The sequence below is a fragment of the Heliangelus exortis genome, chromosome 5 (genome assembly GCF_036169615.1).
Source record: "Heliangelus exortis chromosome 5, bHelExo1.hap1, whole genome shotgun sequence".
Taxonomy (NCBI): Eukaryota; Metazoa; Chordata; class Aves; order Apodiformes; family Trochilidae; genus Heliangelus; species Heliangelus exortis.
This window is the reverse complement of record NC_092426.1, coordinates 2329354-2349770: the sequence shown is the minus strand read 5'-3', so window position 1 is coordinate 2349770 and position 20417 is coordinate 2329354. Positions and strand designations below refer to the sequence as shown.

Below are 20417 nucleotides of genomic sequence, written 5' to 3'. Positions count from 1 at the left end.
GGCATGGTCTTAAGTTGTGCCAGGGGAAGTTTAGGTTAGATATTAGAAAGAATTTCTTTACAGAGAGGGTGATCAGACATTGGAACGGGCTGCCCAGGGAAGTGGTGGACTCTCTGTCCCTGGAGATATTTCAAAAGAGCCTGGATGTGGCACTCAGTGCCATGGGCTGGGAACTGCAGTGGGAGTGGATCAAGGGTTGGACTTGATGATCTCTGAGGTCCCTTCCAACCCAGCCAATTCTATGATTCTATGATTCTATAAGGGATGCAAAGCAGGGCACAGCTGCAGCCTGAAGTGCTGAGACTGCCAGGGGAGCCTGGTCTGGAGAGCTGTGAGTTAGGGAATTCCCTCACCATGGGGATGCTCTAAGGTGTCTAGACTGAGGTGCTCCTGGAAGGCAATGTCTTGGAGAGGACAAAGCCAGGCTGGGTAAAGCCCTCTCTGGAGTTTTGCCTGTGCCATGCTCTTAGAGGGTTCCCAACCAGCAGAAGCTTCCTGAGCTGGATTTCCCTCCCCTTTCTACATCCTGCTTGCATCTCCTGCATCCAGGACACAGCTGACCACACAGCCAGGCAAACCCTCTCCATCATGCTCACACCTCTGCTGGGATTTGTAGCACCCCTATGAAGTCAGAGTACTCCAGGACCCAGGGAGGGGACATCCCTGGTGCCAGCACCCACTGACCAGAGCCACCAAGCCCCCCTCAAGTGGCACAGGGACACATGGACCTCCCTCCCTCCCAGCCTTGCTCACTGCCACCTTACACATGAGGTTTGGGAAACAAGAGAAAATGGGTAGGCAGAGCCTGAGTGGGAAATGACCTTCACCTCCCCAAAATGGATGTACAGATGCAATCAAAATCATGTCAGGAACCAAGGTGCAAAGCAGGCTCTCCATTCCTGTGGAAATATTGGGTAAATTACACAGCCCACAATGAAGATCTTCACCAGGGAGGAAAACTCATGTTAAAAATGAGCCCAGTCCTTTGGCAGGTAAAAGAATCATAGAATCCCAGAATCCCAGAATCATTTGGGTTGGAAAGGACCTCTGAGATCAAGTCCAACCCTTGATCCACTCCCCCCGTGGTTCCCAGCCCATGGCACTCAGTGCCACATTCAGTCTCTTCTTCAAAACCTCCAGAGATGGAGAATCCACCCCCTCCCTGGGCAGCCCATTCCAATGCCTGAGCAAAGAATTTCTTCCTAATATCCAACCTAACCCTCCCTTGGGAGCAGAGCCCAACCCCCCCCGGCTCCAACCTCCTTTCAGGGAGTTGTAGAGAGTGATGAGGTCTCCCCTGAGCCTCCTCTTCTCCAGACTGAAGGAGGCCACACTTGGTAGTCACTTGGGCTCCTGTTTTTAGATCCCTCTTTGAAGTTGGGGTGAACTCTTACACCCTGGCTGCTTGGCAGGATGAACACCTCTGTCCAAAGCACCCTGCACTCCCAGGAGCTCCTGAGGAGCACTCTGCACCCCAGGGTGCTCCCAGCAGGGAGCTGAGCAATGGGGCTGCTGCTGCTGCCAGGCTTGGGACTCATCCTTGGCTTTTTTTGGAGTGGTGGTGAGACACACAGAGTGCACCCTTCTTCCTGCCAGCCCTGCCTGAGCCATCCAGCTGGCAGCACAGCAGCTTCAGCATGGCCCCTTTTTCCCTTTGGCAGTAGAAACAAGGAGATGAATGATAAGGCTGATAAGAGGAGTGGACTGGGACCTTCCTGCCCAGCAGACTGCTGACAGAAACAAGAGCTTGGATGATTACTGGCCCCCAAACCTATGGGTTACAACAGACACACCTCAAATGCCAAAAGCCAACCCCAAACTTTAAAAAGATGAGACCTGCTACCACTCTGATGAAGGCAAAGTGGTTCTGAAACAGCTCTGTGAAGCTCCCAGGCTGAGTTCATCACTAGCATGCTGCAGAGACACAGGCACCCAACCACCCTGGGGAGGAAGCAAATTAGACAGAAGCTTTTCTAGGGAGTTTTTCAGGGAGTTTGAGGTCATGTTAAGACAGCTGGGTGGCTATGTCCCCACCATGATGTGCCATCACAGGCTGGTTGAAAGGCAAGGTGGGCAATGCTCAGAGGAAACCTTATTGCCACCTCTGTTTATAAAAATACTTCAGAAAGTATTCATAAAGTACTTCACCTACACCTAAGCCCAGCCAGACTCAAGCATGACATGATGGCTGAAACACATCTTTGCATTAATACATCCCCAAAACTCTCTCTTCAGCCCCAGCACAAGTTTTCTGCATGCTCCTTCATCTGCTCTGCCTCCCTCCACCACCAGTACTGGGTTTAGATATTTCTGACATGAAATTATTCTTACCCTTTTGCTGTTACAATTGCCTGAAAATAAAGTTTGATAAATGTGCCACGAAATCCCAGGACAGAGCATAAAAGGCAGTTTCACACCAAAGAAAATGCTTATGCATACAGAGCACTTTTTGTTTCACTGGCTTGACAGAGTTCAGGACCTTCTCTGGAGCTTCTACCTCATTTGGGAAAAGTTTTGTTCAGTTACTTTATGGCTGTAACACTTCACCTTCCTTCAACTGGTAGCAAACACGAGTGCTTCTGGCAGGAATAAAGGAGTTGGGGGTCTCTCTAGATTGAAATTTGTTTTGGAGGTGACCCACAGGACATCCTCTGCCTTCCAGAGCACAATGACACCTACACCAGATGCACCTCCTGGATGGAGAAGCTTCCTGTCAAGGGTGCAGAGAAGTTACTACAAGCCCCAAATCCTATTAGCACCACTTAGGCCCTACACAATATTTCTGTGTGCTGCCTCTTACCCATGGGCTTAGCAGGGAAAATGCAGCAAGATCCACCCAGTGCCAGACACTGCTTCCCCCTCCATCAGTCAAGCAGGCAACCTCCTCCAAAGCCTCTCAGGACATGGACATGACATGAAGGATGCTTCAGGCATCTCAGCTCATCCCCCAAAAAGGGAAAGGCAGGCTGATCCTGCTCCTGCTCATCTTGTCATGGATCAGACCCATGCTATTCAAATTCCCTGTACAACGCTGCTGCTGCTTCAAAAAACCAAAGGCAGAAAGATTAAGAACCATGTTTAGTGAGTTGGGTCTTTAGCTTGCAGTGTTGTCTCTTCTTGCAAGTCCAAACACTTCATTTTCTTCTCTAATTTGCATGCCAGTCATTTGGTTGTGAGTCTCCTTTTGTGTAGATTTTTGTGTAAGAGCTCACCTGTGTGAAACATCTCAGCTTTCACTTTTCAGGAGGTTCCCAGCATTCAGAGACACAAAGAAATGCCAGGAACTGGAATCTGAAAATCCACCACAAAAGGGCAGAGACCAGACAACAAAACAGAAAGGGTGTTAGCATGGCTCATTAAAAAAAAAAAAAAACACAAACCAAAAATCATCATTTTCTTTCCAGTTGAACTCTTTGGTGGGAAGTCTGAAAGGGTGGAATTGATGATCTTGACCTGGTCTGTGCTGGAGAGGAGTCCCTTCTCCCCAAAACAATTCCTTAGCCCTTCCTGGTCATCAGGCTTCTTTAGGAGATCTCATGAATCTCACATCCAGTTTGAAAATCCTGACCAAGAAATACATAGAAGCTCTGTAATCCCTTTTATAGCTTTGAAACTGAATTCTTGACTCATTCAGTCAGGTCATTCTGATTACAACCCAGGCCATGATGGGAAACATGAGAGATTTAACACAGTTTGTTCTAGCCTGTGTTGTTTAAATGATCCTTGAGGTCCCTCCCAACTTGACATCCTGTGCTTGGGAGCAGAAGTCTCTAATGGATTTATTGTAATGGGGGAGCAGACTGCTGAGCACCTGCAACTGCCAAGCTCAAAGAATTTCAGGAAAAAAAGGAGGTAACCTACCACAAGCCTTCACTGAGCTGGCTGGACTTCAATGTCCCAATCAGGTTTTGGACTAACAATCCTTATTTTTGAAAAAAAGGAGTGTCCTCTGCTCTTCCCCCCAAAATTATATATGAGTTTTTCATCTGCTGCTCCCTCAGCTACTCATCCAGCAAAGATAAATGATCCAGTTAGCACACTCAGTGAGAGAGCCTTAAATGAGGAGTAGCCTTATGCTGACCTTCTGCCCAGGGCTAAATCCTAAGCCTGGTGCATTACCCATCCCTACATCAGCTCCTGGGGACGTAGGGATGTGACAGTAACCCAGCTCTGACAGCTGAGCAGAGGCAATGCCTTCTGGCTGCTGTACACTCACTCTTCCTAATTTGCTCTCTGATCTTTAAAAAAAAGCAAATTATTTTCATGAAACAGAAGAGACAGGTTGCACTTAGCAGTTGCAGAGAGTAACTAGGACGAAGTTTGGTCCGTTTCAAAATAGCATAGTATTTTTAATGACCCATAAGCCCATTTTTAGAGCACAGCAAGGACTTTCTGCCTTAGTTTGAGAGCTCAGATGGTAAAAGCCCGAGACTTCTCCTTTGCCAGCTGGGCTGAAAAACGTAGTATGGGAAGAGTCACCCCCCAGACTGATGTCACCAGACAATGCTGCAGTCACTGGGTGTAAACACATCTTTCAGGGCAAGGAGGCTCTGTGTATAAACACACACTTTTATTAGAAGAGGTTAGTTTTGTCTGGGCATTTTTTTCCTAGTGAAAAATACAGGCATTTGGCTCTTTAATTTATTACAGGCAAGGTCAAGCAGCCTGGCAAAGTGCCAGGGAATTATCCTAGGAACATGGACAGCTCTGTAGAAGACAAGAGTATGACTTTGACCTGTGGATGGGCTGCAGGAGGAGATGGCTGATGGCAGAGAGATCCCCTTGGATCCACGGATGGCTCCAGGTTCTTGTGAAACTTACAGAGAATCCAAGGAAGAGTTCATCAAATCACCAACATGACATTTCACCCAGGCTCAGCAGCACGTTTTGGATGAGGAATGTGCCCAATTGTCTCGCTGGACCAAGGCTGTGCTTCCCAAGATGTTTTTTCTCCATTTATATCCGTTTTGGCAGCATTTGCATTTTCTTCTCAGGCAACCAAGATGTGACAGGAAAGCACCAGTGCCTGTACGTGTGTGCAATACTCAGCACCCAGAGAGACGGGGCTGACAGCTCCGTCAGACAAAGCTGAGAATGTCAGCACATTCCCTGGGAAGTTCTCCCTCTGCTTCACCCAAGGGTTTCACAACCTCCATCAAGAATCAGGATTAAAAATGGCACGAGCGTTGCTCATTTTTTCCTCCTCACCTCCTTGCAGGAAGACCACCACCACCACCACCCCAATCTCTTCCTCACACCACACACTCCCTTCTTCCAAATGCTTCTGCAAACGTGTTCCTGACCTGCTCATCACCCTCACGGGAAACACTGCTCCCATCCATCCAAACCAGAACCTCATTTGTGTACCCAAAACATCACTGCTCTGCCTGACGAGCCAGGTTACCACCAGCACCGATGACTGAGGTTTCATGGAAGACAACTCGAGGGAAATGACAAATCAGACTCCTCAGCAGCCTCCAAACAACGGCGCATGGCTGTGGAAACCCTGATTTTCTGCAGCGCCTCGGTGGAAGTCGGTAAAGTGATCCCTGGCTGAGCACCGGAGGTGAAAGGCTCGGACACAGCTCCGGTAAAAGGCAACCGGAGCCCCTTGGCTTGCTGGCTACCAGCCCACCTGTGGGACCTGCTCTGGCCCCAGAGAGCTGCTGCTGGAGCTCTGGAGGGCCTGGCAAAGAGCTGCAGAACCCAGCTCTGCTCCCTGGCGATGCTGCTACCAGCTCCCCCGGGGCTCAGGCGGGGTTTGTAAAGAAACGGACTTCAAATGGCCCTTTTCCAGAGGGTCTGACACACCAACAAAGCCCGAGAGAAATGGCAAAAAACCTTCTGTAGGAGCGACCAGCCGGGGAAGGCCGGGGGGGCTGCTTAAGGGCGAAGGTGCTGCCGGGCAGAGCCGGGGCGGTGGCTGCGGTGACATCCGCCCCGTCTGCCCTGAGCAGACCCAAGGCAGGGGCTGTTGGGGACAGCGGTGACGGGGCGACAGGGCAGGCCGGGCAGAGCCGGGGTGGCCCCAGGGCTCCCCGGGGAGGTGCCCGCCCTGTCTTGGCCGCAGGGCCCCGGGCACGCCAGGCCGAGGGCGGTGGCAACCGCGGAGCGCCCGAGCGAGGCCACCCCCAGCCCAAACCCCCCCCGGCCCTCCCCATCCCGGGGAAGGGGCAGCCGGGCTGCGGGGGCTGCAGATCCCCGGGAGGGTTTAGCGGGGGATGGGGTATAGGATGCATCCCCAGGCAGCGGGGGCGGCCCCCCCGCCGGCCCCGCAGCCCCTTCCCGGGGCAGCCTCCCCCCTTCCCTTCCCTTCCCGGGGTAGCTCCGCCGCCACGCCCCGGCAGCCCCGGGCCCAGGCGGGGCCGGACGCGCCCCCAGCCCCGCGGTGGAGCAGGGAACGGGCCGCAGGCCCCGCATTGTTCGCGGCTGTATCCGGGCGCACCCGCCCCGCCCGGGCCGGCCCTCCCTCCCCTCGCCCCCGCCGCCTACCCCAGCTGCTCCTCTCCCGGCGGTTCCGGGCCATGGCGGGGAGCGGGGCTGCCCGGGCCGCGGCGGCTGCGGGAGGCTCCGTTCGCGCTCCGAGCCGCGCTGCGTCTGGCGTGGCTGCGGCGGCGGCGGGGTGGAGCGGGGGGAGCCGGCGGCAGCAGCGGCAGCGGCAGCATCCCCGCCCGCCGCTACGGCGTGGCACGGCCCCGGGGGCACCCGCCCACGCCCCATCCGCCCGTGGGTGTCCATGCGTGGGGACATCGGGCAGCGGTACCCGTGGGTGAGGGGACGGGAAGATCCACCCACGCCCAAGGGTGCCCCTGCACCTCGGGCGCTGAGCACCCACCCACCCACGGGGTGCGGGGGGATGTGCCGGGGGACAGGCAGGAGGTGCCCACATCCAGGTCATTCCCACCCGGGCGCTGGGCTCGTGGGGGTGCCCGCATGGGGGGCATCCACACCTGGAGGCACCCGGCACCCACATGGGCACCCACAGCCTGGGGGTATCCCCACCAGGGTGATCAGAGTCAGACAGCACCCCATGGGCACCCACAGCTTGGGGGCATCTCTACCAGTTTGATTAGGGGAATCAACACCCCATGGGCACCCACAGCCTGGGGACATGCCTGCCAGGATAATCAGGGGCAGACAGCACCCATGGGCACCCACAGCTTGGGGGCATCTCCACCAGGGTGGTCAGGGGAAACAGCACCCCATGGGCATCCATAGCTTGGGGACATCCCCCCCAGGGTGATTAGGGGCAGACAGCACCCTATGGGCACCCACAGCCTGGGGGCATTACCACCTGGAGCATCAGGCTCCTTTGAGGCAGTTGGCACCCATGGCCTGAGGCCATCCCTGCTTGGGACAGCAGGCTCATTGGAGGCACTCCACACCCCCCATGGGCACCCATATGTTGGAGGCATTCCTGCCTGAGGGACCAGACTTATCTGGGGTGCTGGGCACCCCCATGTGCAAAAAACTAGAACCACACACACACCACAGCTCATGAAACAGTTTGAAGAGGCTGTGTGCCCTTTCTGGAGCACATGGTGTGTGTGCAGGTACGTGTGGGCTGAGAAATAACCGAAGGGACCCTTGTCCTGGGGTCAGCCAGCTCCTGCTCCCCCTATTCTGCCTGCTCCTGGCAGTGGGAGGTGCAGGTGCAGGTGCAGTATGAAAAGCCACAGCTCAAGGACCCAGGCTTGGACACCCTGGGGAAGGTTTGTAACATGTACTTTCCCTCCATGCTTCCCTCCTAAGAGCAAACACTTGCCCCTTCATGTTTGAGGTTGAGTGAGACCGTGACTCAGCCCAAACTCACGGGAACACCCTGGTGCAAACTTCATCAGAGGAACAGCAACCCCAGCCCTGTGCCCAGGCTGCCCTGAGCTGCCCCTGGAGCTCTGGGCCAAAATATTCCACCTGGAGGTACATGCAGAGCATTGGTTTTTTTTTTCTCATTTCTTTTTCTTTGCATTCCAGAGCTCCCTTGCCAGCTGCAGCAGCCCAAGAGCTGCATTTATCGTGCAAACCCAGGGAAAATGTTGAAGCCCACGCAGTTCTGGAGAGCTCACCCACTCCCACACCACAGCTTGCCAAGCTGGTGAGTGTTCTTGTCCCCAGCGTGCCAAGCTTCTCCATACTTTTGATGCCAAGAAGCTGCTGGTCAGCTCATCCAAAACTGCATCCCTGAGCTGCTCTTTGGAAGAAGCACAACACAGCTCGAGGTGTGAGCTCTGACCCGTGGAGAGGAGGTTTTAGGAGCATGCTGCTCATTTCCACACTCTGTCCTGTGCTGGAAGGGGAAAGCCAGTGGCCATCTGATTTGTTGGATGCGCCGAGATCCTCTGTTTATTTTTGCAAGGAGGAAAAACCTTCAAAAATGAACTGATTTTTCTGTTCCAGGTGGCTCACCCCCACCAAAGCCACGCATCGTTGCGCTCCAAGGAATATGCTGATACTTAATTTATTACAAGTGCCTTCTCCAATGCTCTGCAACTCCCTCCCCTTGGCTTCCTCCCAGTATTTACAGCATCAGAGAGAAACATATAATTTCAGTTCACTGAAGTGCTGGCTCTCACGTGGCAGGCAGCTGAATCTTCCTCCCTGTGGCTGCTGGGCACCGAGACCATGAGGAGGAGCTCAGCCACTCACGGCCTCATCAGAAGCTCCCATAGGATTTTTATAAATAATTCTTGGAGTTGCAAGTGCCTGTTGCTTCTTCAAGGTGGCAGAGAAATGATGGGTGTTGTGAGAGGGGATTTCTTACCCTGGAGACTGTCAGAGGGGTTCAAATGGGAGATGAAAAGCAAAGCAGCTGAGAAATGGAGAGGAAAAACAAAATGAAGATGGAAAAGGAGATCTGTTAATTTGAAAGTCTAATTAAACTCAGGTGGGCTCAGGTCTTGTTTTCCTCCTTTCCTGTGAGATATTGGTGCTTAGGTCAAGCTTGTACTGCCTTATTTACTGGCATTTTTTCCTTTTATTTTTCCATTTTGGCATGTGGTATCAAAAGAAAAGAGTGGATAGGTTTGCTCCTGTGCTGTGATGATGTCCCAAGGCCTTTTTCTGCATTATTTCCTATGATCCCAAGTTAGGGGGAGGTTCAGATTTTTTCATTTCCAGGGAGTAACTCAGAATTTGTTCATTTTTACTCACCAGCTATTCCTTTCCTCCACCTTCCTTTATTTTTCCAGTTGCAAAAAGCCCTTCCTTGGAAGGATCTTTACGGTCTTGCTGCCCAAACTGCCAGATCACAAAAAATCTATTTTCACAGAAGACGTGCTGGAAAGATTCTTGAGGGGAAAATGATGCTAAATGGGGGAAAGGCAAAAAGAGGAAATACCCTGCAGGGACAGACAGCAGTTGGGGGTCCCCAAGCTGATGTGCCAGGAGATTCAGCTCTGCAAAGCCCCCAGAATTTAGGAGAGAACCTGGATTTCAATCCATGGCCTGTCCCACTCACAGACAGCTTGCAGCAGCAGTTTCATAATTCACCTTGATTTGTCTGGCCCACTTACCCGGGCAGCATTTACAGTTGCTTTTCATATCCCCAGCCCTTGGCAAACAGAAATCATTGTGCAATTCTTATGTAAGGGGTGGGAAGGAGACACTGCAGAAGCTCTGCTCTATCTCAGGTGCCACCAAGTACTTGCTGGTGAGGGAAACCAAGCCTTCCCCATGAGTTTTCTTTGCCATGACACAGAAAAGGCACTGTCCTAACCCCGAGGGACAGATCTGTTCTTACAGTGGTTTTAAGAGGTTCTTGAAGATGTTCTCTTCTTCCCCACAGTTATTATTATCAGTTCTGCCTTCTCAGTCCTCACTCTTTCACTTCTTCTGCTTGATTGCCTGGGGAAGTAAAAAGATTCTAGGTCTCAACTCTGAAGAGCATTGCAGGAGGACTTCTCCCCAGCAGTTACACTCTGTGGTGAAGATTTCCCCTCGCTGTTTTAGTTTCTGCACCCTCATTCTTGGGGGTAGAAGAATATTCCTAGAAAATATCAAAAAGCGATAAACCAGAATCAGCATAAACCAGAATCAGATAAACCAGAATCATTCTTCTGCACTCTTCTGGAAAGCTGAAGCCTTCCTAACGTCTTCTTGTATTTTTTTCTCCTTACTGAAATATTTTTAAGTGAAGCAGATCTTTGTTGCTTAGGAAATCCTTCTCCTGCTGCTGTTCCTGTTTCTCACCCCAACTCGTGTTACTGCCTCCTACGTTTACATGGGGTTTGCAGGCAAAGGAATTATCTTTGCTTCTTCTGTAAACACGACTGCACACTGTGGCTCTAACAGAGCCATCAGATCTCACTCGTAGAGGAGGCAGAATTTCAGTGGTTAATCAAATAACTTGTTTAATCAGTTTGTACAAAGGTCCTTCCCTCTGGAACATGCTCTGTAAACTGAAGGAACTACTTAAGAATGCAAAAAGCTGTGTAGATAAAGAGACAGCAGCCCCAAATGTGAACCAAATCAGGCCCAGAATGTGTTCAGAGCCAGGTCTGGTTTTTACCTTGGGGGCTGCCTTTGTACCCCCTGGGTCTGGTCAGTGCTGGTCACAGAAACACTGAGAAATTCCAGAGGTCCAGCAACAAATAAACACAACTTTTCTAACCTAAATTAGACCACCAGACTGGCTTCCAATAGGTTCCTCACCCCAAACAGCACCCTCAGGACTCTTGCAAGGCTTTGCTGGATTTGAATAAAGCATCCCACCCTCAGCTGTGGGTTCAGATACTATTGCAGACCTGTCTGCACATCCTTGGTGCTGTATCTGGAGCCTCACTGCCTTGCAGCCCTGGGTTATTCCTTTCTGTCACAGATACTAAGACACAGCAGCACTTGCAGAACTAACTACAGCCTTCCAAAATTTCTCCCCCTTCCTCTTATTTCTCTTTAAAGGCTTAGATCTCCTCGAGGCCTAACTTGCCATCTATTCCCAATATTGTTTTTAATTTGTTGTCTCTCCTGCATTGACAGGCAGATGGATGCTGTATTCAAAACATCCTTCCTTGCTAGTCTCTTTTTTTTTTTTTTTTATTTTTTCAGTGTGGCTTTAGTGAAGCCCAAGCCAAAATCTCTATGTGCCAAGTTTGTTTCTAGGATTTCCCCCTGTAGATACACCTTGTCCAGGGAAAGGGTTCCAGCTCCTTTTGGCAGAAACAACCAAATCTACCTGCCTGCATGAGTCAGCAAGATATCCACAATCTGTTCCAGCCAGGTTTGTGTACCTGGAAAACAGGGGGAGCAGCCAGGTTTCCAGACAGTGTTCTGAAGTCCCCTGGTTAATGCTGCTTTTAATTGAGATGTCCCATTTTTCTGTCCCTGACACAGAGCTGCCTGCTTCACCTCTGCCCTCCTGCACGTGGGAGGAAAGGGCATCCAGATGGTTTCCTTCCTTCGAACAGAAACAGCACAATCAGCTGCAAAGTCTCCTGAGATACATCTACGTAAATAGGGTGACACAAAAATAATGTATAGCTGCTAGCACTCCTCTTCCTTCCGTGAAAAACAAATCCTTGCATGAGGGCCTCAGTTAAAGCTGGCGTGGAGCTCTGAGCTACATCTTATTCAATTCTTCTGCTCCTGCAAGGGATAGAAGCCTCCTGACAGCCTGAAAAGCCTTTGCTCTCCCTCGGTGTCTTTTCTCTCTCCCCAACAGCAACAACCCCCAGAGAGTTCCTCATTCTGGGGGAGACTGATGCTTTCCTGAGCCAGTGAATTCTCACTCTGGACAGAAGCAGCATCTATCAGGCCTGGGTGCCATCTCCTCCTTCTTCTCCTGCCTAAAGCTGCTCCCTTGGCTGTGTACCTCACATCTGCCTTGCCATGACCTCTCCCACTTTCTGCTCCTGTGACAGAAAGAGCATATTCCCTTCAAAGCTCCCTAACCCAAGATTTTTTTTTTTTTTTTTCCCCAGCATCTTCTGTAGTGGCCATCATGTGCTCACAGCAGCTGCCATCCCAGCTGTCCTCAAGGGCCATTCCAGCAGGGAGAGACCTTTAGGGACCCTGCAAAACCTGCCCTTGTCCTTCTTACTCTGGGTCCCAGGAGCAGAGCTCAGCAGGCAGGTAAAGGAGCATCAAGTGAGAGCTGCCAAGAAGCTTTAGGAGGTTCAGCATCCTGCCTGTCACAAGCAGAACTGGACCTGGTGGTGGTTAGGTGCCCATGGAGAGCCTGGAAATAGTTCCTCCGTGGGGCCCTCACTCATGGAGATGGGGTATAGCAATGGTGTGTGTTTCACTGGTGAGGAAAACCAGCCTGAAAAAACCACAACCTCAGGAAAAAAAAAAACAAGCTGCATTTCAAATCATAGGGAAGATGTTAGAGCATTTCTTGAGAGCATACTCTGTCTTTTCAGCAGTGAAGTTTGATGCAAAATACAGGGTGTTGCAAGAAGCAATAGGCAGGAAAAAGCCACAGGCTCTCAAGTGGATTCATGAGTCTGCAGCCTGGGCATTGCCACGCAGCTGATCTATTTTATTATTCAAACACCCCACAAAACCTGAAGCAGAATAGTTTTCCCTGTGCGAAATTAAAGATGTTTTAGCAGTCTAATGAAAAGTATTCTGAGGTATTTTGGGCCTACAAGAAAGCTGGGAAAGGGCTTTTGAGATGGGTGTGTAGTGAGAGGACAAGGGGAAATTGTTTAAAACTTGAAGAGGGGAGATTTAGGGTGGACATGAGGAAGAAATAGTTTGTTGTGAGGGTGCTGAGCCCCTGTGCCAGGTTTCCCAGAGAAGCTGTGGCTGCCCCATCCCTGGCAGTGTCTCAGCCCAGGTTGGATGGGGCTTGGAGCAACCTGGGCTGGTGGGAGGTGTCCCTGACCATGGCAGGGGGTGACGATGGAGGAGCTTTAAGGTCCCTCCCAACCCAAACCATTCTATGATTCATGCTGCTCTTTCATAGCTCAAGAGTTTCTGACTTGACAGTGAATACACATTCCCACATGTGGCATATTCTGCTGCTTTTGAAACCACCTTTATTAATCCTGTTCAGCTAGAAATCTCTATAGTTTTGGTCCTACCGTTACCAACTTCAATATCTCATTAAAATAACCTTGGCTGTTCTTCCTCTTAAGACTACAATGCAAACAGATCACATTCTCTAATCCTACGTAATGCCTTATGTAAAACCACTTAACATTCCTTTTAGGGCTGGGACCCATCCAGGCTGAAGATGCTGCATAAAAGCACGTTCCTTAACACTCCTGACCAAGAAAGCAACGTGGGCTGGGGTGAAAAATGCAGAGTGGGAATGGGTGTTTGCTCAAGAACCACATGCCTGGCAGTGGGCAGTGCCCAGCCATGCCTTGCACGTTCACTTCCATTTTTCTAATAGGGAAATGGCAACAGTCGTGCAGTCCTGGTGCTGCTATTACTTATGTGCACTTTCCAGCAGCTTTTCCAGCTGGGGAAGGTGGACTAAATCTTGGATCACAAGGCAAAGTCTGAGAGCTCCCTCTTCACCCCTGGCAGGATGGGATGGGAAACTATGCTTCTAGGTGGGAAGGGAAACTTCACAGCAAGGACAAAATAATGGTGGATACAGGAGCTTTTGCATTAAATTGCAGTCATCGGATGGGCCTTGGATCTGTACGATGATGTTGGAGGCCAAATCTTCCTGCACCATCTGCTACTGGAAAATGAAATGGCCTTTTTCCTGTGCTGTCACCTGATGGCTTGGGAAGAACAGAGAAGAAGAAGAGAAAAACACACAAACAACTTGCTATCAGGAGTGCAGGAAGCTAATTTATGGGGGAAGAGGTAATTGTTTTGTTGAAAATCACTTGAGGAAATACAGCTCCCTAAAGGGTAAATAAATAGTTTCTTCTTTATTTGCTGGGTGTTCAGGAAAACTTACGTATTTATGTTGGAGAGAATCTACAGGATGTAGACAGCTTTAAGAGTACAAGGGGAAATTAAACACAAATCTCTTTACGTTAGCACTCCAGTGCTCCCCTGTCTCTCTGGAAGCAGGACAGTTTATATTTTGGAGCCTGCTTCTGACACACAGCGTTTCAAATAAGCCCATAAATAAAACCCCAATAAAATCAAAAGCCACTATGCAATTCCCAAGAGCCTGCATATGTTGTCTTTGAGTTTAACCTGAAGCAATACCCTAATCTTAATGAGCCTTGCTACAGAGCCTGTGTTTGGAAGGGAAGCTTATGCAATCAGCAGCTCTGTTTCAGGTACTTTCATGTGTGGGATTTCTAAATTATGCTGGAGTAAGCTTATACCCCAGACTGCATTTTAAACCAAGAATCAGTACCCAGCTACTTTGCTGATAAACTATATTGGCCCTGTGTGGGCTGTCTGTGTGCCAAAACAGCAGAATCTCCTCTTCAATAACCAATCCAGTGTCCTGAACACCAAAAAGACTTGTACATCTGGCATCCATTTAATTTTTTTTTTCTCTACTTAACTTCTGCCAATGTATTTCCTGCACTGAGCATGTGGTATTTGCTGCACTGAGAAAAATCACACCTCCTTTTAGGCCTGAATGATCTGATGTGCAGCCAATAATACTGCTAACACCAGCATTCCTCTGCTCCCTATCCCCACCTTTGGGCTTATTAAATTGTTTAGCACTCATTTGATGAGACCATAGGTGGGTTTTGCTTGGAATTTCAGCTGCCTCGATGAAAAGAATTGTTCTCCAGAGCCAAAGACAGAAACAGAATCCCATCTTGAAGTTTCACAGAAGCTTTTTTGACTTCAGGAGGCCAAGGAGACAAGTTTCAACAGGTCCCAGTTAGTTCTTGCATGACTATCATTGCCTTGGTTGCCCTCAAAGCTAACTACTGTGGTGCTTGATTAGCCCACGAAAAGGATTATTATGTGTTGTGGCTGTGAGGTGGCAACCCAGATTGCAAGGATGGGGCTCAGTGGGCCAGGAAGTTCTAACCAGTCGTGTCCCTGTTCCTCCCAGCTCAAATGTCCTCCTCCTCCTCCTCCTTTCACCCCTCAGAGCTCTTCATGGAGCAGCTCTCAGGTCGAAGCAGGACTTTGTCACTGTGATAAGCCCTACCAGGGTGTAGGTGAAGAAACAGCTCTGGTGTCAAGAGATGGAAAGGTCAGCCTGGTATCTGGCAGAAGCATGACTATGGAATTAAATATAAGCTGCTGGCTTTTCTCTTGCCCCAAAGCAAAGGGCACAGTCCAAAAGTCATGCCTGCCCCCACGCTTGTCTCTCCATAGCCAAGACGTGGAGCTGTTGGGTCCAGAGGAGGCCATGAAAATTATCAGACAGCTGGAACACCTCTGAGTGAAAGGGCTGGGGCTGTTTAGTCTGGAGAAGGCTACAGGGAGACCTTTGTGGCTTTTCAGTACTTAAAGGGGGTTTGGAAGAAGGATGGGGACAGACCTAACAGAATCTGCTGTGATAGGACAAGGGGTGATCATTTTATAATAAAAGAGATTGACTCAGAGTAGATCTAAAGAAGAAATTTATTTATGAGGGTGGTGAAGCGCTGGCCCAGGTTGCCCAGAGAAGTGGCAGCTGCCCCATCCCTGGGAACATTCCAAGATGGGTTGGATGTGGCTCTGAGCACCCTTTTCTGGTTGGAGATATCCCTGCTCACTGCAGGGGGGGGGATGTTGGAACTAGATGAACTTTAAAGGTCGCCTCCCACCCAACCCATTCCATGATTCTATGAGCTCAGCTCCCCCCCGGCTCACCCCTTTGAGTGAGGTCCCGGTGGGCACCTCCAGGGCAGGCAGTGGGACCTTCACCCCTTCAGTGGGCACCCCCGGCTCTGCCTTCACAGGGCACTGACACCCCCACATCTCTCCCCGTCGCAGGGAATCTCCCTCCCTCCCTCCCTCCCTCCCCACATCCCCGCTCCGGACGGGCCAAGCTGGCGGGCCGGAGGGCGAGCGGCCCCGCGGAAAGATCCGTCCCGTTCCCGGCCTGACTGCCGCGGAGCGGAGCGGAGTGGGGCGGGGGAAGGAAGGAGGGCGGGCGGGCGGGCAGGAGGGAGGGGAAGGGAAGAGAAGGGAAGGGCCGGTTCCAGCGGCCGCGCTGTGGCGCTGCGGCCTCGCGGAGCCCCGCGGCCGTCCCGACCCGACCCGACCCGTCCCGGCTCGGCTCGGCTCGGCTGTGGGCTCGGCCGGGCGGTGCGTGCTTGGGGGCCGGGGCTGAGGCGGGCAACGGGGCCGCGGGCTGGGGAGGAGGAAGAGGAGGAGGAAGAAGAGGAGGGGGAGGAGGCGGCGGCGCTCCCTCTCCGTCGGGACAAAGGGCTGCGGGCACGCAGGTAGGAGCCGGCCCGGCCTTGCTGCGGGCCTGGCTGCGGGCGGGCTGGCGGCTGCCCCGGCCGGCGGCGGGCGGGCCGCGGCGCCTCCTCAGCGCCGGCGGGACGGGACCTCCCTCTTTCCTTTCCCTCCCTCCTCCTCACAGCGGTCGGGGCGGTTGCTCCCCGCCGGGTTCGCCTCTTCGCCGTTGCCCCGGCGAGCCCCGGGCGCCGCCGCCGGGCCGCCAACCGCCGTGTCAAGCGCCGGCTGCCCGCCTGCCTTTGTCTCGGCAGCCGCGGCCCAGAGCCCCCCCTCAGCAGCCGCTTTCCGCCGCAGGAGCCATGGGCCGGCTGCCGCGTTAGGAGCATCCCCGACCGGAGGGGTGAGGAGGAAAGCGGCCGCTGCTCCCCTTCCCCCGGCGGGGGCTGCGCGGGGCTGGAGATGGAGCCGGCGGTGCGGCCGAGCGCGGATATCCTGAGGCGGAACCCGCAGCAGGACTACGAACTGATCCAGCGGGTGGGGAGCGGCACCTACGGCGATGTGTACAAGGTGAGAAGCGGGGGGAACCTCGCAGGAACAGCTCCGGAGCTTCGCCTCACAGCCTGGCCGGGCTCGGGGCGCCAAGGGAGCGGCTGGGACAGAGAGGTTCCTGAAAAACCTTGTGGGCTGGAGCAGCTCTGCTCTGGAGCCAGGCTGAGAGAGTTGGGGGTGTTGAGGCTGGAGAAGAGAAGCTGCAATGGGGAGACCTTAGAGCACCTTCCAGTGCCTGAAGGGGCTCCAGGAAAGCTGGGGAGGGACTGGGGACAAGGGCAGGGAGGGATGGGATGAGAGGGAAGGGCTTTAAACTGGAAGAGGGGAAATTTAGGTGAACATTAGGAAGGAATTGTTTGTTGTGAGGGTGCTGAGCCCCTGTGCCAGGTTTCCCAGAGCAGCTGTGGCTGCCCCATCCCTGGCAGTGTCTCAGCCCAGGTTGGATGGGGCTTGGAGCAACCTGGGCTGGTGGGAGGTGTCCCTGCCGAGTTGGATCTAGATAGTCTTTAAGGTCTTTTCTAACCTAAAGCAGTCTGCGATTCTCTTCTAAAAAGTATGAGGTTTCCTTCCTTGTCTGTTTAAGAGGATTCACTTCTACCTGCAGTGTTGGAGAAGGGTCCATCCTACAGGCCCCCTCGCTGATTTCTTAGAGGTTTGAAGTGGTGCGTGTTGCAGATGATACTTCCCACCTTGCTGCTAAAGAAGGTAGAGGATATCCCCTTGCTGTACCTCTTTACAGAACGCATCAGTTAAAGCACCTGATTAAAAGGGTGTGAGTTTATCCCCGAGGTTAATAATAGCATGCAAAAGGCAGAAGCAGATTACACATCTCTGCAGAAGCTGGGAGTTACAGCTCAGGGGAGAGTTAGCGTTGCAAATCCAGTTAGATGCTCCTGAAACAGGGTGCATCCTGGTGCTCACATGGCCTGAACCACAGCCACGGGGAAGAGAAGGTGTAGGCACCGTGTGTTCCTCTCTGGGTGCTTCCCTGGGAGGTCTGATCCCCAAATGCCGAGGATTCTCAGCAGCTTTAAGGCGTGGGTTGCTTATAAAGAAAGCATTAAAAGTTTTCGACCTGCATTTGGAAATCTGCGTTTTCAGCTGCTTGGGAAGAGTGGTGGTGATGTTTGACTTTGTAATGCTGTGGAGTGTGTTTAAAATATACCTGACACAGCCAACTGTAGGAGAAAAGGTGTGTTACTCTGCCACATGAAAGGCAGAGGTAATTGCTCATGCTGGGGGAGGGCTCTTTGCTAATGTTCAAATTGAAGTTTTATAGATGGATCTTGTTCCCACCACCCCTTTGAAATGGTTACTTATGACCTCGGGGAGTTATTTTTAAAAGTTTCAGGGTGCATATGTACCTTCCCTTTTCCCCCCTCCCCTCCCTTTTTTTTTTTTTTTTTTTATCCCCCCTCCCTTCTTCCTGAGAGTGCTGTACAGAGATCAGCCAACTCCTTTGCTAGGGAATGCAGCACTTAAATCCTTTAAAAAGACATTTCATGTTTCATTAATCCCAAACTCAGTGTACCTTGAACTAGTTGGTTAGGGTATGCCTGCACAGCACAGGGCAACTTGACGAGAAATAACTGGTTGTGTTGGTGAGAAATACTTTTGTGTCATCTCTTTGTGGAAAAAAAGGAATATTCTGCTTCTCATTATGCTGGTAATTAGTGGAGAGCTGTGCTGACATGTCAGGCAGCTTCCGGTTCCGGAGCTGTTTTGAATGCATGGCTCTGCTCTGTGCCATGTAAATATATCCTTTTTATTAAAAAAAATCCCAAAAAACCTCACAACCCTCCCTCTCTCCTTTCTTTGGGTTACGAAAAATGTGCTTTCTATTTTTGAAACGCTTTCAGATAAGAATAAACCCAAACCTTCTCCTAGTGCAGGCTGGCAAGTTGAAATCAAAGTCTTTGGCAGTCTTTCTAGACATTGTTCTGAGTCTAAACCAAGTGTAAAGTTAATGAGTTTAAAGTAGTTTGAGACACGAGGTAATTGGTTTGCTCTTTGTTTTTATAAAGCCCTGCAACAGGGAGGAACTGTACCAGGGGAATAGAGAATTGAGTGGCCCAGGCTCTTATGACAAATAGGCAGATTAATTTTTTTAAGACACTCTTTAAAGTTCTGTTAACTTTAAAAATAACTAAGGTAAACCCTTTTTTTTCTTGAAACATGTAAACACTGCTCTTTCATTTTTCTTAGTCCATGGTAAGTCTCTTCTTAGCACAGATGGGACATCTGCTTGCTGAGGGCTGTCAGTAGTGTTTATAAAATGCATTTCTTGGTGAATATCCGATTGCTGTTATGTTGCAGAGCTCAGGCAAGGTTTGCTAGAGGGCTCTCAAATTAAAATGGAATTTTCCTCTCACCTCTTCAAGTGGTTTCTCTGCTCCATCACTACTAGTGAGTCACCAGCATCTCCAGCATGGTTGTTTTTAGGATATCTACAGGAGGCAGCCTCTCTGATTCTGGGACATCTGCCCCTTCCTCGGATGCTTTTTGGTGGCAGTGGTTCATGCTTCAAATTCTTTTTGGGGTATTTGGTAACTTTTAGAGTAATTACTTCTTCTTTGGATGTTGAAGGCGGAGGTTAAGCAAATATTTGTGTTCACTATTAAGTTACAGCAGAATATTTAAGGCCTTGCTAAAAATCTCCTGCCCACTTTGCTTTTCATTACTGCTATGGGAGTTTAAAACTGAAATGTGTTTTCTTAGTGTTTGTGGTGGCTTTTTTTTTTCTCCCTTGTCTGTCACATGGCACACAATGGTTGATTGTAGGGTTGCCTCATAAGCACTGGATTGTTGGTTTTGTTTTAATATTTTTTCCCCCCCAAAATGGATTTCAGGGTGGGGGAGAAACCAACCAACCATAAAGTATTCTCTTACATATTCACAGTGTGTGGAAGTAGATCCAAGTTTGGATCTGTCAGTCTTGGAAATATGCTTTCTGTTACAATCCTAACCCATTTACCATGTTGGTAAAGCTTTTCTTTTTTTTTTCTTTTTGATAGAGAATATTACTGTTGTGCCAATTCTAATCCATTGAAATTATTTATCTTTCCAGGCATTGTATCAAACTGTCTTAAATTGCTGAAAGATGCTGTAATAATGTAGATTGGTTGCTCACTGGAACTTAACAAGCTGGCAGTGGTTTTTTTGTCCCTGTTCTCTGTCAAATGTTAACATCCTCAGCATCCTGTCCCTCACTGCTGCACAGGCAAGGGCTGCAGGAGTGAGATTTTAGTTTGATTTTTCCTGCCAAGATCTCGTTTGACCTCTTGGGTCATACACATGCAGTTCTCAAAGCAATATTAAAAAAATCTTGCAAGCTTGCTCATGCATCTGCACAGTTGTGTTGAAGCTTTTTGTATGTGTGTGGTTAATGCAGAAACATCCACTGACCAGTGTCTTAGGGCAGAAAAAAAAAAAAAAAGCTGCTGGAGGCTGGAAATGGACTTTAATCTTTAGGAAAATAAGCTCTCTATTAGGGTAATTTACTGTAGTTGTATCATCCTGGCATTTGCTGCCTGGAGTTCTTATTTAATTATTTATTAATGATTCCAAATAGGTTTGGTGGAGGGAAAGAATACTCTTGTGTCATGGTAAGAGATGTGGGGTCAGCACCCCTTGCATAGAAAAAGGAATTTTAAGTC

At 50.5% G+C, this 20417-nt stretch overlaps 2 protein-coding genes across 4 annotated transcripts in view; one reads left to right on the top strand and one right to left on the bottom strand.

Annotated features, from left to right (window-relative positions):
• The window catches only part of ATL1 (atlastin GTPase 1), a 34066-nt gene extending 27388 nt beyond the window's left edge, over positions 1 to 6678 (bottom strand). The window contains exon 1 of one of the 2 annotated variants that reach the window (XM_071745129.1): positions 6493 to 6678. In XM_071745129.1, coding sequence (XP_071601230.1) covers positions 6493 to 6526 — 34 coding nt within the window. In that variant the 5' untranslated portion in view covers positions 6527 to 6678. The remainder of the gene's footprint in view (positions 1 to 6492) is intronic. The other variant, XM_071745128.1, reaches the window with a different exon arrangement.
• A 9319-nt stretch (positions 6679 to 15997) lies between these two features.
• Positions 15998 to 20417, top strand: part of MAP4K5 (mitogen-activated protein kinase kinase kinase kinase 5) — a 69048-nt gene continuing 64628 nt past the window's right edge. For both annotated transcript variants that reach the window (XM_071745109.1, XM_071745107.1), the window contains exons 1-2: positions 15998 to 16253; positions 16567 to 16779. In XM_071745109.1, coding sequence (XP_071601210.1) covers positions 16672 to 16779 — 108 coding nt within the window. In that variant the 5' untranslated portion in view covers positions 15998 to 16253; positions 16567 to 16671. The remainder of the gene's footprint in view (positions 16254 to 16566; positions 16780 to 20417) is intronic.